Here is a 17,688-nt window from a genome sequence, read left to right as displayed (position 1 = left end):
GTAACAAGACCGATCAATTGTGGATGTAAACATCGGACAATCCAACTCAAACGTGTTGGGATTGATGATATTTTTTTGTAATTCGGATGAGTCGACTTTTCTTTATGTCGGCTTTTTTCACTAGGTCCCGAAAAAGTCGACATGACGACGTTCGACTGTATCAAATATCAAAAACTGTATTTCTCATGTAATGATTATAAGCAATAGAGCTCCTTTTCAAGCTGTGATTATCTTTTTTCACTAAATCAATCATTTTCATTGCCTTTCTTAAATACAAATAACAAATGACAATGCTATGGGACAACATATGCTTATTGGAAATCCAGCCATGTTATTGGTCAATGCTATGGGGCAACATTTGATTATTGAAAATCCAGCCATGTTATTGGACAATGCTATGGGGCAACATGTGATTATTGAAAATCCAGCCATGTTATTGGACAATGCTATGGGGCAACATATGATTATTGGAAATCCAGCCATGTTATTGGTCAATGCTATGGGGCAACATATGATTATTGGATATGAAGCCTTGTTATTGATCATTGCTATGGGGCAACATATGATTATTGGAAATACAGCCATGTTATTTGACAAAACTATGGGGCAACATATGATTATTGGAAATCCAGCCATGTTACTGGACAATGCTATGGGGCAACATATGACTATTGGAAATCCAGCCATGTTATTGGTCAATGCTATGGGGCAACATATGATTATTGGAAATCCAGCCATGTTACTGGACAATGATATGGGGCAACATATGACTATTGGAAATCCAGCCATGTTATTGGTCAATGCTATGGGGCAACATATGATTACTGGAAATTAAGCCGTGTTATTTGGTAAATGCTATGGGCAACATATGATTATTGGGAATCCAGCCATGTTATTGATCAATGCTATGGGGCAACATATGATTATTGCAAATCCAGCCATGTTATTGATCAATGCTATGGGGCAACATATGATTATTGGAAATCCAGCCATGTTATTGGTCAATGCTATGGGGCAACATATGATTATTGCAAATCCAGCCATGTTATTGGTCAATGCTGTGGGGCAACATATGATTATTGCAAATCCAGCCATGTTATTGGTCAATGCTATGGGGCAACATATGATTATTGGGAATCCAGCCATGTTATTGGTCAATGCTAGGGGGCAACATATGATTAGTGAAAATCCAGCCATGTTATTGGTCAATGCTATGGGGCAACATATGATTATTGGGAATCCAGCCATGTTATTGGTCAATGCTATGGGGCAACATATGATTATTGAAAATCCAGCCATGTTATTGGTCAATGCTATGGGGCAACATATGATTATTGGATATGAAGCCTTGTTATTGATCATTGCTATGGGGCAACATATGATTATTGGAAATACAGCCATGTTATTTGACAAAACTATGGGGCAACATATGATTATTGGAAATCCAGCCATGTTACTGGACAATGCTATGGGGCAACATATGACTATTGGAAATCCAGCCATGTTATTGGTCAATGCTATGGGGCAACATATGATTATTGGAAATCCAGCCATGTTACTGGACAATGATATGGGGCAACATATGACTTTTGGAAATCCAGCCATGTTATTGGTCAATGCTATGGGGCAACATATGATTACTGGAAATTAAGCCATGTTATTTGGTAAATGCTATGGGGCTACATATGATTATTGAAAATCCAGCCATGTTACTGGACAATGATATGGGGCAACATATGATTATTGCAAATCCAGCCATGTTATTGATCAATGCTATGGGGCAACATATGATTATTGCAAATCCAGCCATGTTATTGGTCAATGCTATGGGGCAACATATGATTATTGCAAATCCAGCCATGTTATTGGTCAATGCTATGGGGCAACATATGATTATTGGGAATCCAGCCATGTTATTGGTCAATGCTATGGGGCAACATATGATTATTGAAAATCCAGCCATGTTATTGGACAATGCTATGGGGCAACATATGGTTATTGGGAATCCAGCCATGTTATTGGTCAATGCTATGGGGCAACATATGCTTATTGGAAATCCAGCCATGTTATTGGTCAATGCTTTGGGGCAACATATGATTATTGGGAATCCAGCCATGTTATTGGTCAATGCTATGGGGCAACATATGATTATTGGAAATCCAGCCATGTTATTGGACAATGCTATGGGGCAACATATGATTATTGAAAATCAAGCCATGTTATTGGACAATGCTATGGGGCAACATATGATTATTGGAAATCCAGCCATGTTATTGGTCAATGCTATGGGGCAACATATGATTATTGAAAATCAAGCCATGTTATTGGACAATGCTATGGGGCAACATATGATTATTGGAATTGAAGCCATGTTATTGATCATTGCTATGGGGCAACATATGATTATTGGAAATCCAGCCATGTTACAGATCAATGCTATGGGGCAACATATGACTATTGGAAATCCAGCCATGCTGTTGGTCAATGCTATGGGACAACATGTAATTATTGGAAATTAAGCCATGTTATTTGGTCGATGCTATGGGGCAACATATGATTATTGGAAAACCAGCCATGTTATTGATCATTGCTATGGGGCAACATATGATTATTGGAAATCCAGCCATGTTACTGGACAATGCTATGGGGCAACATATGACTATTGGAAATCCAGCCATGTTATTGGTCAATGCTATGGGGCAACATATGATTACTGGAAATTAAGCCATGTTATTTGGTAAATGCTATGGGGCTACATATGATTATTGGAAATCCAGCCATGTTACTGGACAATGATATGGGGCAACATATGATTATTGCAAATCCAGCCATGTTATTGATCAATGCTATGGGGCAACATATGATAATTGCAAATCCAGCCATGTTATTGATCAATGCTATGGGGCAACATATGATTATTGCAAATCCAGCCATGTTATTGGTCAATGCTATGGGGCAACATATGATTATTGGGAATCCAGCCATGTTATTGGTCAATGCTATGGGGCAACATATGATTATTGAAAATACAGCCATATTATTGGACAATGCTATGGGGCAACATATGATTATTGGGAATCCAGCCATGTTATTGGTCAATGCTATGGGGCAACATATGATTATTGGAAATCCAGCCATGTTATTGGTCAATGCTTTGGGGCAACATATGATTATTGGGAATCCAGCCATGTTATTGGTCAATGCTATGGGGCAACATATGATTATTGAAAATCCAGCCATGTTATTGGACAATGCTATGGGGCAACATATGATTATTGAAAATCAAGCCATGTTATTGGACAATGCTATGGGGCAACATATGATTATTGGAAATCCAGCCATGTTATTGGACAATGCTATGGGGCAACATATGATTATTGGGAATCAAGCCATGTTATTGGTCAATGCTATGGGGCAACATATGATTATTGGAATTGAAGCCATGTTATTGATCATTGCTATGGGGCAACATATGATTATTGGAAATCCAGCCATGTTACAGATCAATGCTATGGGGCAACATATGACTATTGGAAATCCAGCCATGCTGTTGGTCAATGCTATGGGACAACATGTAATTATTGGAAATTAAGCCATGTTATTTGGTCGATGCTATGGGGCAACATATGATTATTGGAAAACCAGCCATGTTATTGATCAATGCTATGGGGCAACATATGATTATTGGAAATCCAGCCATGTTATTGGAAAATGCTATGGGACAACATATGATTACTGGAAATCCAGCCATGTTATTGATCAATGCTATGGGGCAACATATGATTATTGGAAATCCAGCCATGTTATTGGACAATGCTATGGGACAACATATGATTATTGGAAAGCCAGCCATGTTATTGGACAATGTTATGGGGCAACATATGACTATTGGAAAGCCAGCCATGTTAATGGTCAATGCTATGGGGCAACATAAGACTATTGGAAAGCAACCATGTTATTGATCAATGCTTTGAGGCACCATATGACTATTGGACATCCAGCCATGCTATTGATCAATGCTATGGGGCAACATATGACTATTGGAAAGCCAGCCATGTTATTGATCAATGCTATGGGGCAACATATGACTATTGGAAATCCAGCCATGTTATTGATCAATGCTTTGGGGCAACATATGACTATTGGAAAGCCAGCCATGTTATTGATCAATGCTATGGGCAACATATGACTATTGGAAAGCCAGCCATGTTATTGATCAATGCTATGGGCAACATATGACTATTGGAAATCCAGCCATGTTATTGATCTATGCTATGGGGCAACATATGATTATTGGGAATCCAGCCATGTTATTAGTCAATGATTATTGGAAATCCAGCAATGTTATTGATCAATGCTGTGGGGCAACATATGATTATTGGAAAGCCAGCAATGTTATTGGACAATGCTGTGGGGCAACATATGGTTATTGGAAATCCAGCCATGTTATTGGACAATGTTATGGGGCAACATATGGTTATTGGAAATCGAGCCTTGATATTGGACAATGATATAGGGCAACATATGATTATTGGAAATCGAGCCATGTTATTGGACAATCTTATGGGGCAACATATGGTTATTGGAAATCCAGCCATGTTTTTGGTCAATGCTATGGGGCAACATATGATTATTGGAAATCCAGCCATGTTATTGGACAATGATATGGGGCAACATATGATTATTGGAAATCGAGTCATGTTATTGGACATTGATATGGGGCAACAATTTATGATCGGAAAATAAGGAAACTTATAGGACAATAATATTGAGCACAATAGAATCATTAGCAAGCCATCTAGTGTCACCAATACCCAAGTTAAATCTCAATCTCAACTCAGTTAACGACATGCAAGCACAGTATGATTCAAAATCTTGCATGTTTTTATTCTTTTTGAAAACGTATTTTCTCATAGTATGTGTTGATAAAAAGATTTTGTCAATATTTCAAAGAAAATTAATTCCACGGCAAAAATAGACACGAGTAATTGTTAAAAAACAAGAAATTGTGCTCAAATACATTTTTGGCTGTAGAATAATATTCCCTTAAAATCTTGACCAAAGGCATAAATCTACATATCACATGATTTAATACCTTTCCAAAGGTTAAAATCATATGTTATTTTTAAGAACTTTTAATGCTATGTGGTAAAATGAGTTGAGACTGAGATTGAGATTTGACTTAAGTTTTTTCTTGATATTGGGGCCTGTTATAACATGACCATACAAAGCAAACTAGTGATACCCTTACCATTTCGCAGCGTCCATTTTGCCAGTCGAGATGCAGAAATCATAGGCATTATCACTAAAGCCGACAGCCTCTTTGAAACTGTCTTCGAGGTAGAACCTTTCGTCGGGTGAGCCGGTGTTCACTCGGCACCTGTAAAGATTTCGAATGATTGTTACAACAGGGGCCATGGCTGAGAACAGTCTCAAGTCCATGCCTAGGCTCTGACTCAGAAAAGCTCCCTTACTAAGTTCAGAGGATTCATCTCTATTTCAAAAGTAAAACAGAATTATTGCGTATAATGGTACCATTTCGATTAAATTATAAAAAGGTTAACAGTGTCAATGATATGAAGACTTGCAGTTTTGCCTCTTGAGTCTTAACTCAGACATGACACTGTTCTAAATCTTGATCCCAGGCTTCATTAAAATGAGGCTTGGGACGATTCAAAAAATGAAGTATGTTATTTGTGGAATTGAGGTTACCACATTGGCATTGGAGTTTCCCATTGCAACAATTAGTACAGTGGACTGGAACTACTGGTCCTTGAATACATATTGGGGTAACACATTGCATCAATCAGTACAGTGGAGCTACTAGTCCTTGAATACATATTGGGGTAGGACATTGTATCTATCAGAACAGTGGAGCTATTAGTCCTTGAATACATATTGGAGTAACACATTGTAACAATCAGTACAGTGGAGTGGAACTACTGGTCCTTGAATACATATTTGGGTAGGACATTGCATCAATCAGTACAGTGGAGCTCTTTATTGACGAGTTTAAGGACGACCACAATTCAGACTGAAAGATAGACCACATGCTGTTTATTAACGGGTTTATAAGTGACCACAATTCAAACTGGATTATAGACCCTAAGCTATATATCGATGGGTTTTCAAATGACCACAATTCAAATTGGATAATAGACCACAGACTGAACATACACTCTCTATCAATGGATGCAAAGTGGATCCTATATCCGAAAAGAAAGGAGAACAATCGCTCCATATTGGCTGATTTAGAGATGGCCACAAATCAGACTTGAAGGTAGACCACACGATCTTTATTAATGGGTTTGAAGCTGACCACAAATCAGACTTGAAGTTAGACCACACGATCTTTATTAATGGGTTTGATGCTGACCACAAATCAGACTTGAAGGTAGACCACACGATCTTTATTAATGGGTTTGATGCTGATCACAAATCAAACTTGAAGTTAGACCACACGATCTGTATTAATGGGTTTGATGCTGATCACAAATCAAACTTGAAGTTAGACCACACGATCTGTATTAATGGGTTTGATGCTGATCACAAATCAAACTTGAAGTTAGACCACACGATCTTTATTAATGGGTTTGATGCTGACCACTAATCCGACTTGAAGGTAGACCACACGATCTGTATTAATGGGTTTGATGCTGACCACTAATCAGACTTGAAGGTAGACCACACGATCTGTATTAACGGGTTGATGGTGACCACATATCAGACTTGAAGGTAGACCACACGATCTGTATTAACGGGTTGATGCTGACCACATATCAGACTTGAAGTTAGACCACACGATCTGTATTAACGGGTTTGATGCTGATCACAAATCAAACTTGAAGTTAGACCACACGATCTGTATTAACGGGTTTGATGCTGACCACTAATCCGACTTGAAGTTAGACCACACGATCTGTATTAACGGTTGATGGTGACCACATATCAGACTTAAAGGTAAACCACACGATCTGTATTAATGGGTTTGATGCTGACCACTAATCCGACTTGAAGGTAGACCACACGATCTGTATTAATGGGTTTGATGCTGACCACTAATCCGACTTGAAGGTAGACCACACGATCTGTATTAATGGGTTTGATGCTGACCACTAATCCGACTTGAAGTTAGACCACACGATCTGTATTAACGGGTTTGATGCTGACCACTAATCCGACTTGAAGGTAGACCACATGATCTGTATTAACGGGTTGATGGTGACCACATATCAGACTTGAAGGTAAACCACACGATCTGTATTAATGGGTTGATGGTGACCACATATCAGACTTGAAGGTAAACCACACGATCTGTATTAATGGGTTGATGCTGACCACATATCAGACTTGAAGTTAGACCACACGATCTGTATTAATGGGTTGATGGTGACCACATATCAGACTTGAAGGTAAACCACACGATCTGTATTAATGGGTTGATGGTGACCACATATCAGACTTGAAGTTAGACCACATGATCTGTATTAATGGGTTTGATGCTGACCACTAATCCGACTTGAAGGTAGACCACACGATCTGTATTAATGGGTTTGATGCTGACCACTAATCCGACTTGAAGGTAGACCACACGATCTGTATTAATGGGTGTGATGCTGACCACTAATCAGACTTGAAGGTAGACCACACGATCTGTATTAACGGGTTTGATGCTGACCACTAATCCGACTTGAAGGTAGACCACATGATCTGTATTAACGGGTTGATGGTGACCACATATCAGACTTGAAGGTAAACCACACGATCTGTATTAATGGGTTTGATGCTGACCACTAATCCGACTTGAAGTTAGACCACACGATCTGTATTAACGGGTTTGATGCTGACCACTAATCCGACTTGAAGGTAGACCACATGATCTGTATTAACGGGTTGATGCTGACCACATATCAGACTTGAAGGTAAACCACACGATCTGTATTAATGGGTTGATGGTGACCACATATCAGACTTGAAGGTAAACCACACGATCTGTATTAACGGGTTGATGCTGACCACATATCAGACTTGAAGGTAGATCACACGATCTGTATTAACGGGTTGATGCTGACCACATATCAGACTCGAAGGTAGACCACACGATCTTTATTAAAGGGTTTGATGCTGACCACATATCAGACTCGAAGGTAGACCACACGATCTGTATTAATGGGTTTGATGCTGATCACAAATCAAACTTGAAGTTAGACCACACGATCTTTATTAATGGGTTTGATGCTGACCACTAATCCGACTTGAAGGTAGACCACACGATCTGTATTAATGGGTTTGATGCTGACCACTAATCCGACTTGAAGGTAGACCACACGATCTGTATTAACGGGTTGATGGTGACCACATATCAGACTTGAAGGTAGACCACACGATCTGTATTAATGGGTTGATGCTGACCACATATCAGACTTGAAGTTAGACCACACGATCTGTATTAACGGGTTTGATGCTGATCACAAATCAAACTTGAAGTTAGACCACACGATCTGTATTAACGGGTTTGATGCTGACCACTAATCCGACTTGAAGTTAGACCACATGATCTGTATTAATGGGTTTGATGCTGACCACTAATCCGAATTGAAGGTAGACCACATTATCTGTATTAATGGGTTTGATGCTGACCACTAATCAGACTTGAAGGTAGACCACACGATCTGTATTAACGGGTTTGATGCTGACCACTAATCCGACTTGAAGGTAGACCACATAATCTGTATTAATGGGTTTGATGCTGACCACTAATCCGACTTGAAGGTAGACCACATGATCTGTATTAATGGGTTTGATGCTGACCACTAATCAGACTTGAAGGTAGACCACATGATCTGTATTAATGGGTTTGATGCTGACCACTAATCCGACTTGAAGGTAGACCACACGATCTGTATTAACGGGTTTGATGGTGACCACATATCAGACTTGAAGGTAAACCACACGATCTGTATTAACGGGTTGATGCTGATCACATATCAGACTTGAAGGTAGACCACACGATCTGTATTAACGGGTTGAAGCTGACCACATATCAGACTCGAAGGTAGACCACACGATCTGTATTAATGGGTTTGATGCTGATCACAAATCAGACTTGAAGTTAGACCACACGATCTGTATTAATGGGTTTGATGCTGACCACTAATCCGAATTGAAGGTAGACCACACGATCTGTATTAATGGGTTTGATGCTGACCACTAATCAGACTCGAAGGTAGACCACACGATCTGTATTAACGGGTTGATGCTGACCACTAATCAGGCTTGAAGGTAAACCACATGATCTGTATTAATGGGTTTGATGCTGACCACTAATCAAACTTGAAGTTAGACCACATGATCTGTATTAACGGGTTTGATGCTGACCACATATCAGACTTGAAGTTAGACCACACGATCTGTATTAACGGTTGATGCTGACCACTAATCCGACTTGAAGGTAGACCACACGATCTGTATTAACGGGTTGATGGTGACCACATATCAGACTTGAAGGTAAACCACACGATCTGTATTAACGGGTTGATGCTGACCACATATCAGACTTGAAGGTAGACCACACGATCTGTATTAACGGGTTGATGCTGACCACATATCAGACTCGAAGGTAGACCACACGATCTTTATTAAAGGGTTTGATGCTGACCACATATCAGACTTGAAGGTAGACCACACGATCTGTATTAACGGGTTGATGGTGACCACATATCAGACTTGAAGGTAAACCACACGATCTGTATTAACGGGTTTGATGCTGACCACTAATCAGACTTGAAGGTAGACCACATGATCTGTATTAATGGGTTTGATGCTGACCACATATCAGACTTGAAGGTAGACCACATGACCTGTATTAATGGGTTTGATGCTGACCACTAATCAGACTTGAAGGTAAACCACACGATCTGTATTAACGGGTTGATGGTGACCACATATCAGACTTGAAGGTAAACCACACGATCTGTATTAATGGGTTGATGCTGACCACATATCAGACTTGAAGTTAGACCACACGATCTGTATTAATGGGTTTGATGCTGATCACAAATCAAACTTGAAGTTAGACCACACGATCTTTATTAACGGGTTTGATGCTGACCACTAATCCGACTTGAAGGTAGACCACACGATCTGTATTAACGGGTTTGATGCTGACCACTAATCCGACTTGAAGGTAGACCACATGATCTGTATTAACGGGTTTGATGCTGACCACTAATCCGACTTGAAGGTAGACCACACGATCTGTATTAACGGGTTTGATGCTGACCACTAATCCGACTTGAAGGTAGACCACATGATCTGTATTAACGGGTTTGATGCTGACCACTAATCAGACTTGAAGGTAGACCACATGATCTGTATTAATGGGTTTGATGCTGACCACTAATCAGACTTGAAGGTAGACCACATGATCTGTATTAACGGGTTTGATGCTGACCACTAATCCGACTTGAAGTTAGACCACACGATCTGTATTAACGGTTGATGGTGACCACATATCAGACTTGAAGGTAAACCACACGATCTGTATTAACGGGTTGATGCTGACCACATATCAGACTTGAAGGTAGACCACACGATCTGTATTAACGGGTTGAAGCTGACCACATATCAGACTCGAAGGTAGACCACACGATCTTTATTAATGGGTTTGATGCTGATCACAAATCAGACTTGAAGTTAGACCACACGATCTTTATTAATGGGTTTGATGCTGACCACAAATCAGACTTGAAGGTAGACCACACGATCTGTATTAATGGGTTGATGCTGACCACATATCAGACTTGAAGTTAGACCACACGATCTGTATTAACGGGTTGATGCTGACCACTAATCAGGCTTGAAGGTAAACCACATGATCTGTATTAATGGGTTTGATGCTGACCACTAATCAAACTTGAAGTTAGACCACACGATCTGTATTAACGGGTTTGATGCTGACCACTAATCCGACTTGAAGGTAGACCACACGATCTGTATTAACGGGTTTGATGCTGACCACTAATCCGACTTGAAGGTAGACCACACGATCTGTATTAACGGGTTGATGGTGACCACATATCAGACTTGAAGGTAGACCACACGATCTGTATTAATGGGTTGATGCTGACCACATATCAGACTTGAAGGTAGACCACACGATCTGTATTAACGGGTTGATGCTGACCACATATCAGACTCGAAGGTAGACCACACGATCTTTATTAAAGGGTTTGATGCTGACCACATATCAGACTTGAAGGTAGACCACACGATCTGTATTAACGGGTTGATGGTGACCACATATCAGACTTGAAGGTAGACCACACGATCTGTATTAATGGGTTTGATGCTGACCACTAATCAGACTTGAAGGTAGACCACATGATCTGTATTAATGGGTTTGATGCTGACCACATATCAGACTTGAAGGTAGACCACAAGACCTGTATTAATGGGTTTGATGCTGACCACTAATCAGACTTGAAGGTAAACCACACGATCTGTATTAACGGGTTGATGGTGACCACATATCAGACTTGAAGGTAAACCACACGATCTGTATTAATGGGTTTGATGCTGACCACTAATCAGACTTGAAGGTAGACCACATGATCTGTATTAATGGGTTTGATGCTGACCACATATCAGACTTGAAGGTAGACCACACGATCTGTATTAATGGGTTTGATGCTTACCACTAATCAGACTTGAAGGTAGACCACATGATCTGTATTAACGGGTTGATGCTGACCACATATCAGACTTGAAGGTAGACCACACGATCTGTATTAATGGGTTTGATGCTGACCACTAATCACACTTGAAGGTAAACCACACGATCTGTATTAATGGGTTTGATGCTGACCACTAATCAGACTTGAAGGTAGACCACATGATCTGTATTAATGGGTTTGATGCTGACCACATATCAGACTTGAAGGTAGACCACACGATCTGTATTAATGGGTTTGATGCTGACCACTAATCAGACTTGAAGGTAGACCACATGATCTGTATTAATGGGTTTGATGCTGACCACATATCAGACTTGAAGGTAGACCACACGATCTGTATTAATGGGTTTGATGCTGACCACTAATCAGACTTGAAGGTAAACCACACGATCTGTATTAATGGGTTTGATGCTGACCACTAATCAGACTTGAAGGTAGACCACATGATCTGTATTAATGGGTTTGATGCTGACCACATATCAGACTTGAAGGTAGACCACACGATCTGTATTAATGGGTTTGATGCTGACCACTAATCAGACTTGAAGGTAGACCACATGATCTGTATTAACGGGTTGATGCTGACCACATATCAGACTTGAAGGTAGACCACACGATCTGTATTAATGGGTTTGATGCTGACCACTAATCACACTTGAAGGTAAACCACACGATCTGTATTAATGGGTTTGATGCTGACCACTAATCAGACTTGAAGGTAGACCACATGATCTGTATTAATGGGTTTGATGCTGACCACATATCAGACTTGAAGGTAGACCACACGATCTGTATTAATGGGTTTGATGCTGACCACTAATCAGACTTGAAGGTAGACCACATGATCTGTATTAATGGGTTTGGTGCTGACCACATATCAGGCTTGAAGGTAGACCACACGATCTGTATTAATGGGTTTGATGCTGACCACTAATCAGACTTGAAGGTAGACCACACGATCTGTATTAATGGGTTTGATGCTGACCACTAATCAGACTTGAAGTTAGACCACACGATCTGTATTAATGGGTTTGATGCTGACCACATATCAGACTTGAAGGTAGACCACATGATCTGTATTAATGGGTTTGATGCTGACCACATATCAGACTTGAAGGTAGACCACACGATCTGTATTAATGGGTTTGATGCTGACCACATATCAGACTTGAAGGTAGACCACACGATCTGTATTAACGGGTTGATGCTGACCACATATCAGACTCGAAGGTAGACCACACGATCTTTATTAAAGGGTTTGATGCTGACCACATATCAGACTTGAAGGTAGACCACACGATCTGTATTAACGGGTTGATGGTGACCACATATCAGACTTGAAGGTAGACCACACGATCTGTATTAATGGGTTTGATGCTGACCACTAATCAGACTTGAAGGTAAACCACACGATCTGTATTAATGGGTTGATGGTGACCACATATCAGACTTAAAGGTAAACCACACGATCTGTATTAATGGGTTTGATGCTGACCACTAATCAGACTTGAAGGTAGACCACATGATCTGTATTAATGGGTTTGATGCTGACCACTAATCAGACTTGAAGGTAGACCACACGATCTGTATTAACGGGTTGATGGTGACCACATATCAGACTTGAAGGTAAACCACACGATCTGTATTAACGGGTTGATGCTGACCACATATCAGACTTGAAGGTAGACCACACGATCTGTATTAACGGGTTGAAGCTGACCACATATCAGACTTAAATGTAAACCACACGATCTTTATTAATGGGTTTGATGCTGACCACATATCAGACTTGAAGGTAAACCACACGATCTTTATTAACGGGTTGATGGTGACCACATATCAGACTTAAATGTAAACCACACGATCTTTATTAATGGGTTTGATGCTGACCACAAACAGACTTGAAGGTAGACCACACGATCTGTATTAACGGGTTGATGCTGACCACATATCAGACTTGAAGGTAAACCACACGATCTGTATTAATGGGTTTGATGCTGACCACATATCAGACTTGAAGGTAGACCACACGATCTTTATTAACGGGTTGATGGTGACCACATATCAGACTTAAATGTAAACCACACGATCTTTATTAATGGGTTTGATGCTGACCACATATCAGACTTGAAGGTAGACCACACGATCTGTATTAATGGGTTTGATGATGACCACATATCAGACTTGAAGGTAGACCACACGATCTGTATTAATGGGTTTGATGCTGACCACTAATCAGACTTGAAGGTAGACCACATGATCTGTATTAATGGGTTTGATGCTGACCACTAATCAGACTTGAAGGTAAACCACACGATCTGTATTAACGGGTTGATGGTGACCACATATCAGTCTTAAAGGTAAACCACACGATCTGTATTAATGGGTTTGATGCTGACCACAAACAGACTTGAAGGTAGACCACACGATCTGTATTAATGGGTTTAAAGATGACCACATATCAGACTTGAAGGTAGACCACACGATCTGTATTAACGGGTTTGATGCTGACCACTAATCCGACTTGAAGGTAGACCACATGATCTGTATTAATGGGTTTGATGCTGACCACAAACAGACTTGAAGGTAGACCACACGATCTGTATTAATGGGTTTAAAGATGACCACATATCAGACTTGAAGGTAGACCACACGATCTGTATTAATGGGTTTGATGCTGACCACAAACAGACTTGAAGGTAGACCACACGATCTGTATTAATGGGTTTAAAGATGACCACATATCAGACTTGAAGGTAGACCACACGATCTGTATTAATGGGTTTGATGCTGACCACAAACAGACTTGAAGGTAGACCACACGATCTGTATTAATGGGTTTAAAGATGACCACATATCAGACTTGAAGGTAGACCACACGATCTGTATTAATGGGTTTGATGCTGACCAATAATCAGACTTGAAGGTAGACCACATGATCTGTATTAATGGGTTTGATGCTGACCACTAATCAGACTTGAAGGTAAACCACACGATCTGTATTAACGGGTTGATGGTGACCACATATCAGACTTGAAGGTAGACCACATGATCTGTATTAATGGGTTTGATGCTGACCACTAATCAGACTTGAAGGTAGACCACATGATCTGTATTTATGGGTTTGATGTTGGCCACAAATCAGACTTGAAGGTAGACCACCCGATCTTTATTAATGGGTTTTAAGCTGACCACATATCAGGCTTGAACGCAGACCACACGATCTGTATAAACGGGTTTAAAGATGACCACATATCAGACTTGAAGGTAGACTTAGCCTTTAAAATATTCTACTTCTTTATGGGATATTTGAATCAGAATAATTTAAACCCACTAAATAATCATTCCGGTTAGTGAAAATGCTCGGCTTACCCGTCATTGATGATTTGAATTTTGGTGGCGAAGTTAGCGTCCTTGCCGATATAGCAGTCTTTAACGTAGACACCGTACGGATCTACGTTTGCTGTAATAGAAAAATACCCTTTAAGGTACTCTGATTTGTATTCCTTCGTCTGCAGATAGATTCATAGTCATTGACGTACTAGGGGTGGTTCACCTATTAGTTTATTATTATTTGTATTATCATTAAGTTTCCGAAAGTTAATGCATACTTAAGATAAGATTTACCTTTGCGTTTTTACTTTATTCAGGATTGTTGAGGAAAGAGTGAGGTTGTGCGCGCAAACTGGTTTAAACCCCCAGTAGATTTATTTTACTGACCGTTCCAAGACGGTACCTAACAATCCTTGATAAACATACCTAGTTTTTTTATATAGTATATATGCACTGTGTTGTTTGTGGAGTTTAGAGATACTGTTCCATCTTTCTTGTTAGTGTTTTTTTTTTTTTTTTTTTTTTTTTGGTGTGTTCTATGTCTTTGACGTTTACCCTGTGCCATTAAACGGGGTTTATGTTTAAACTTTTGGCTATTGAGGTTGTTTCTGCAGCTTTTAATATAAATATTGTCAAGATAACTAGCGTCTGTAAAATATTTCATTCATGTTTTGGAGATGCATTGAATGTTATGCTAAATATTGGTTAAAGTTATATGATATGGTATTAAGCAGTATTTGTATAAAACTGGTTGTTAAAATTAGTCAAACGTTTATTGATTAGTCATTATTTATCTAAATTAATAATTTTAACCAATCAACTCATTCAAATGTGAAAAGTAAAGTGAAAGCCTAAAGGCAGCCCGTAAACAACATATCCAATTATTATAATATATATTGCTAAATTTTATTTAGGAAACCAAATATACTTAATTGATCATTATTCGCATGAAAAAAGGTTTCCGATACGCTATCAGGTGAACTTTTTCCGGAAACCTCGTAAAATGTGAACTTAAGGATGCCTACAGACCCCATATAATGTGATCTTTGTCTAGAGACCACGTAATATGTGAACTTTATATTGAGACCCAATACTATGTGAACTTTTTCTCGAGAGCCCATATTATGCGAACTTTGGGGATATCTGGTGACAAAATATTATGCGAACTTTGGGATGTCTGGTGACCGCATATTGTATGACTTTTGGGATTTCTGGAGACTCCATATTATGTGTACTCTGGGATGTCTGGAGACCCCATATTGTGTGAACTTTGGGATGTCTGGAGACCCCATATTGTGTGAACTTTGGGATGTCTGGAGACCGCATATTGTGTGAACTTTGGGATGTCTGGAGACCCCATATTGTGTGAACTTTGGGATGTCTGGAGACCCCATATTGTGTGAACTTTGGGATGTCTGGAGACCCCATATTGTGTGAACTTTGGGATGTCTGGAGACCCCATATTGTGTGATAGATAGATAAATACATAAATAATTAAATAGAATAAATAAACAAACAATAAAACAAACAAATAAACGAATAATAAATCAAATAAATAGATAAATGTAGAAATACAATGCAAATTGCAATAACCATATCTTGAAACATGTCTTGCCCATGTACTTTGCCTTTAGGTAATCAGCAAGCACGACCTCTTCAAATGTTAACAATATTGCATAGGCTATACAAACATAATGATAATATTTAACCTGTAAATGTTCCAGATCCATAGTCCAAACAGATGGTCGGAAAGAGATTTAACCCAACAAGAACCTCATCCCCGGCCTGTATCTTTTTCGTCGAAGCCATGTCGTAGATTTTTTCTGTGGCAACAAAAAAGTCCACGGTTTCCCCGTCATCATAATCATACAAATAGTAGATGTCGCTGGAAAGTAAAACATTAGTGAGATGACTTATAGCCATTGTCCAGACAGCTCTCGAAATTTTGCAAATAGTACATGTCGCTGATTATTGTGTGAGATGACTTATAGCCATTGTCCAGACAGCTCTAATAATTATGGAAATAGTTCATGTCGCTGAACATTGTGTGAAATTAGTTATAGCCATTGTCCAGACAGCTCTAATAATTATGGAAATAGTACATGTCGCTGAACATTGTGTGAAATTAGTTATAGCCATTGTCCAGACAGCTCTTATAATTATGGAAATAGTACATGTCGCTGAACATTGTGTGAAATTAGTTATAGCTATTGTCCAGACAGCTCTAATAATTATGGAAATAGTACATGTCGCTGAACATTGTGTGAAATTAGTAATAGCCATTGTCCAGACAGCTCTAATAATTATGGAAATAGTTCATGTCGCTGAACATTGTGTGAAATTAGTAATAGCTATTGTCCAGACAGCTCTAATAATTATGGAAATAGTTCATGTCGCTGAACATTGTGTGAAATTAGTAATAGCTATTGTCCAGACAGCTCTAATAATTATGGAAATAGTTCATGTCGCTGAACATTGTGTGAAATTAGTTATAGCTATTGTCCAGACAGCTCTAATAATTATGGAAATAGTACATGTCGCTGAACATTGTGTGAAATTACTTATAACTTTTTTCTACGCTGTTCTCGTAAAATGAGGGATTATGTTTTGACGAAAACAA

At 39.3% G+C, this 17,688-nt stretch overlaps 1 protein-coding gene across 1 annotated transcript in view; it reads right to left on the bottom strand.

Annotated features, from left to right (window-relative positions):
- LOC128241363 (uncharacterized) overlaps nt 1-17,688 on the bottom strand; it is a 72,418-nt gene that overhangs the window by 5,434 nt on the left and 49,296 nt on the right. The window contains exons 15-17 of the mRNA XM_052958287.1: nt 16,778-16,953; nt 15,108-15,198; nt 5,252-5,380 (exon numbers count right to left, since the gene is read on the bottom strand). Coding sequence (XP_052814247.1) covers nt 5,252-5,380; nt 15,108-15,198; nt 16,778-16,953 — 396 coding nt within the window. The remainder of the gene's footprint in view (nt 1-5,251; nt 5,381-15,107; nt 15,199-16,777; nt 16,954-17,688) is intronic.

The sequence above is a fragment of the Mya arenaria genome, chromosome 7, assembly GCF_026914265.1.
Source record: "Mya arenaria isolate MELC-2E11 chromosome 7, ASM2691426v1".
NCBI classification, from domain to species: Eukaryota; Metazoa; Mollusca; class Bivalvia; order Myida; family Myidae; genus Mya; species Mya arenaria.
This window is presented reverse-complemented; position numbering and strand designations above follow the sequence as displayed.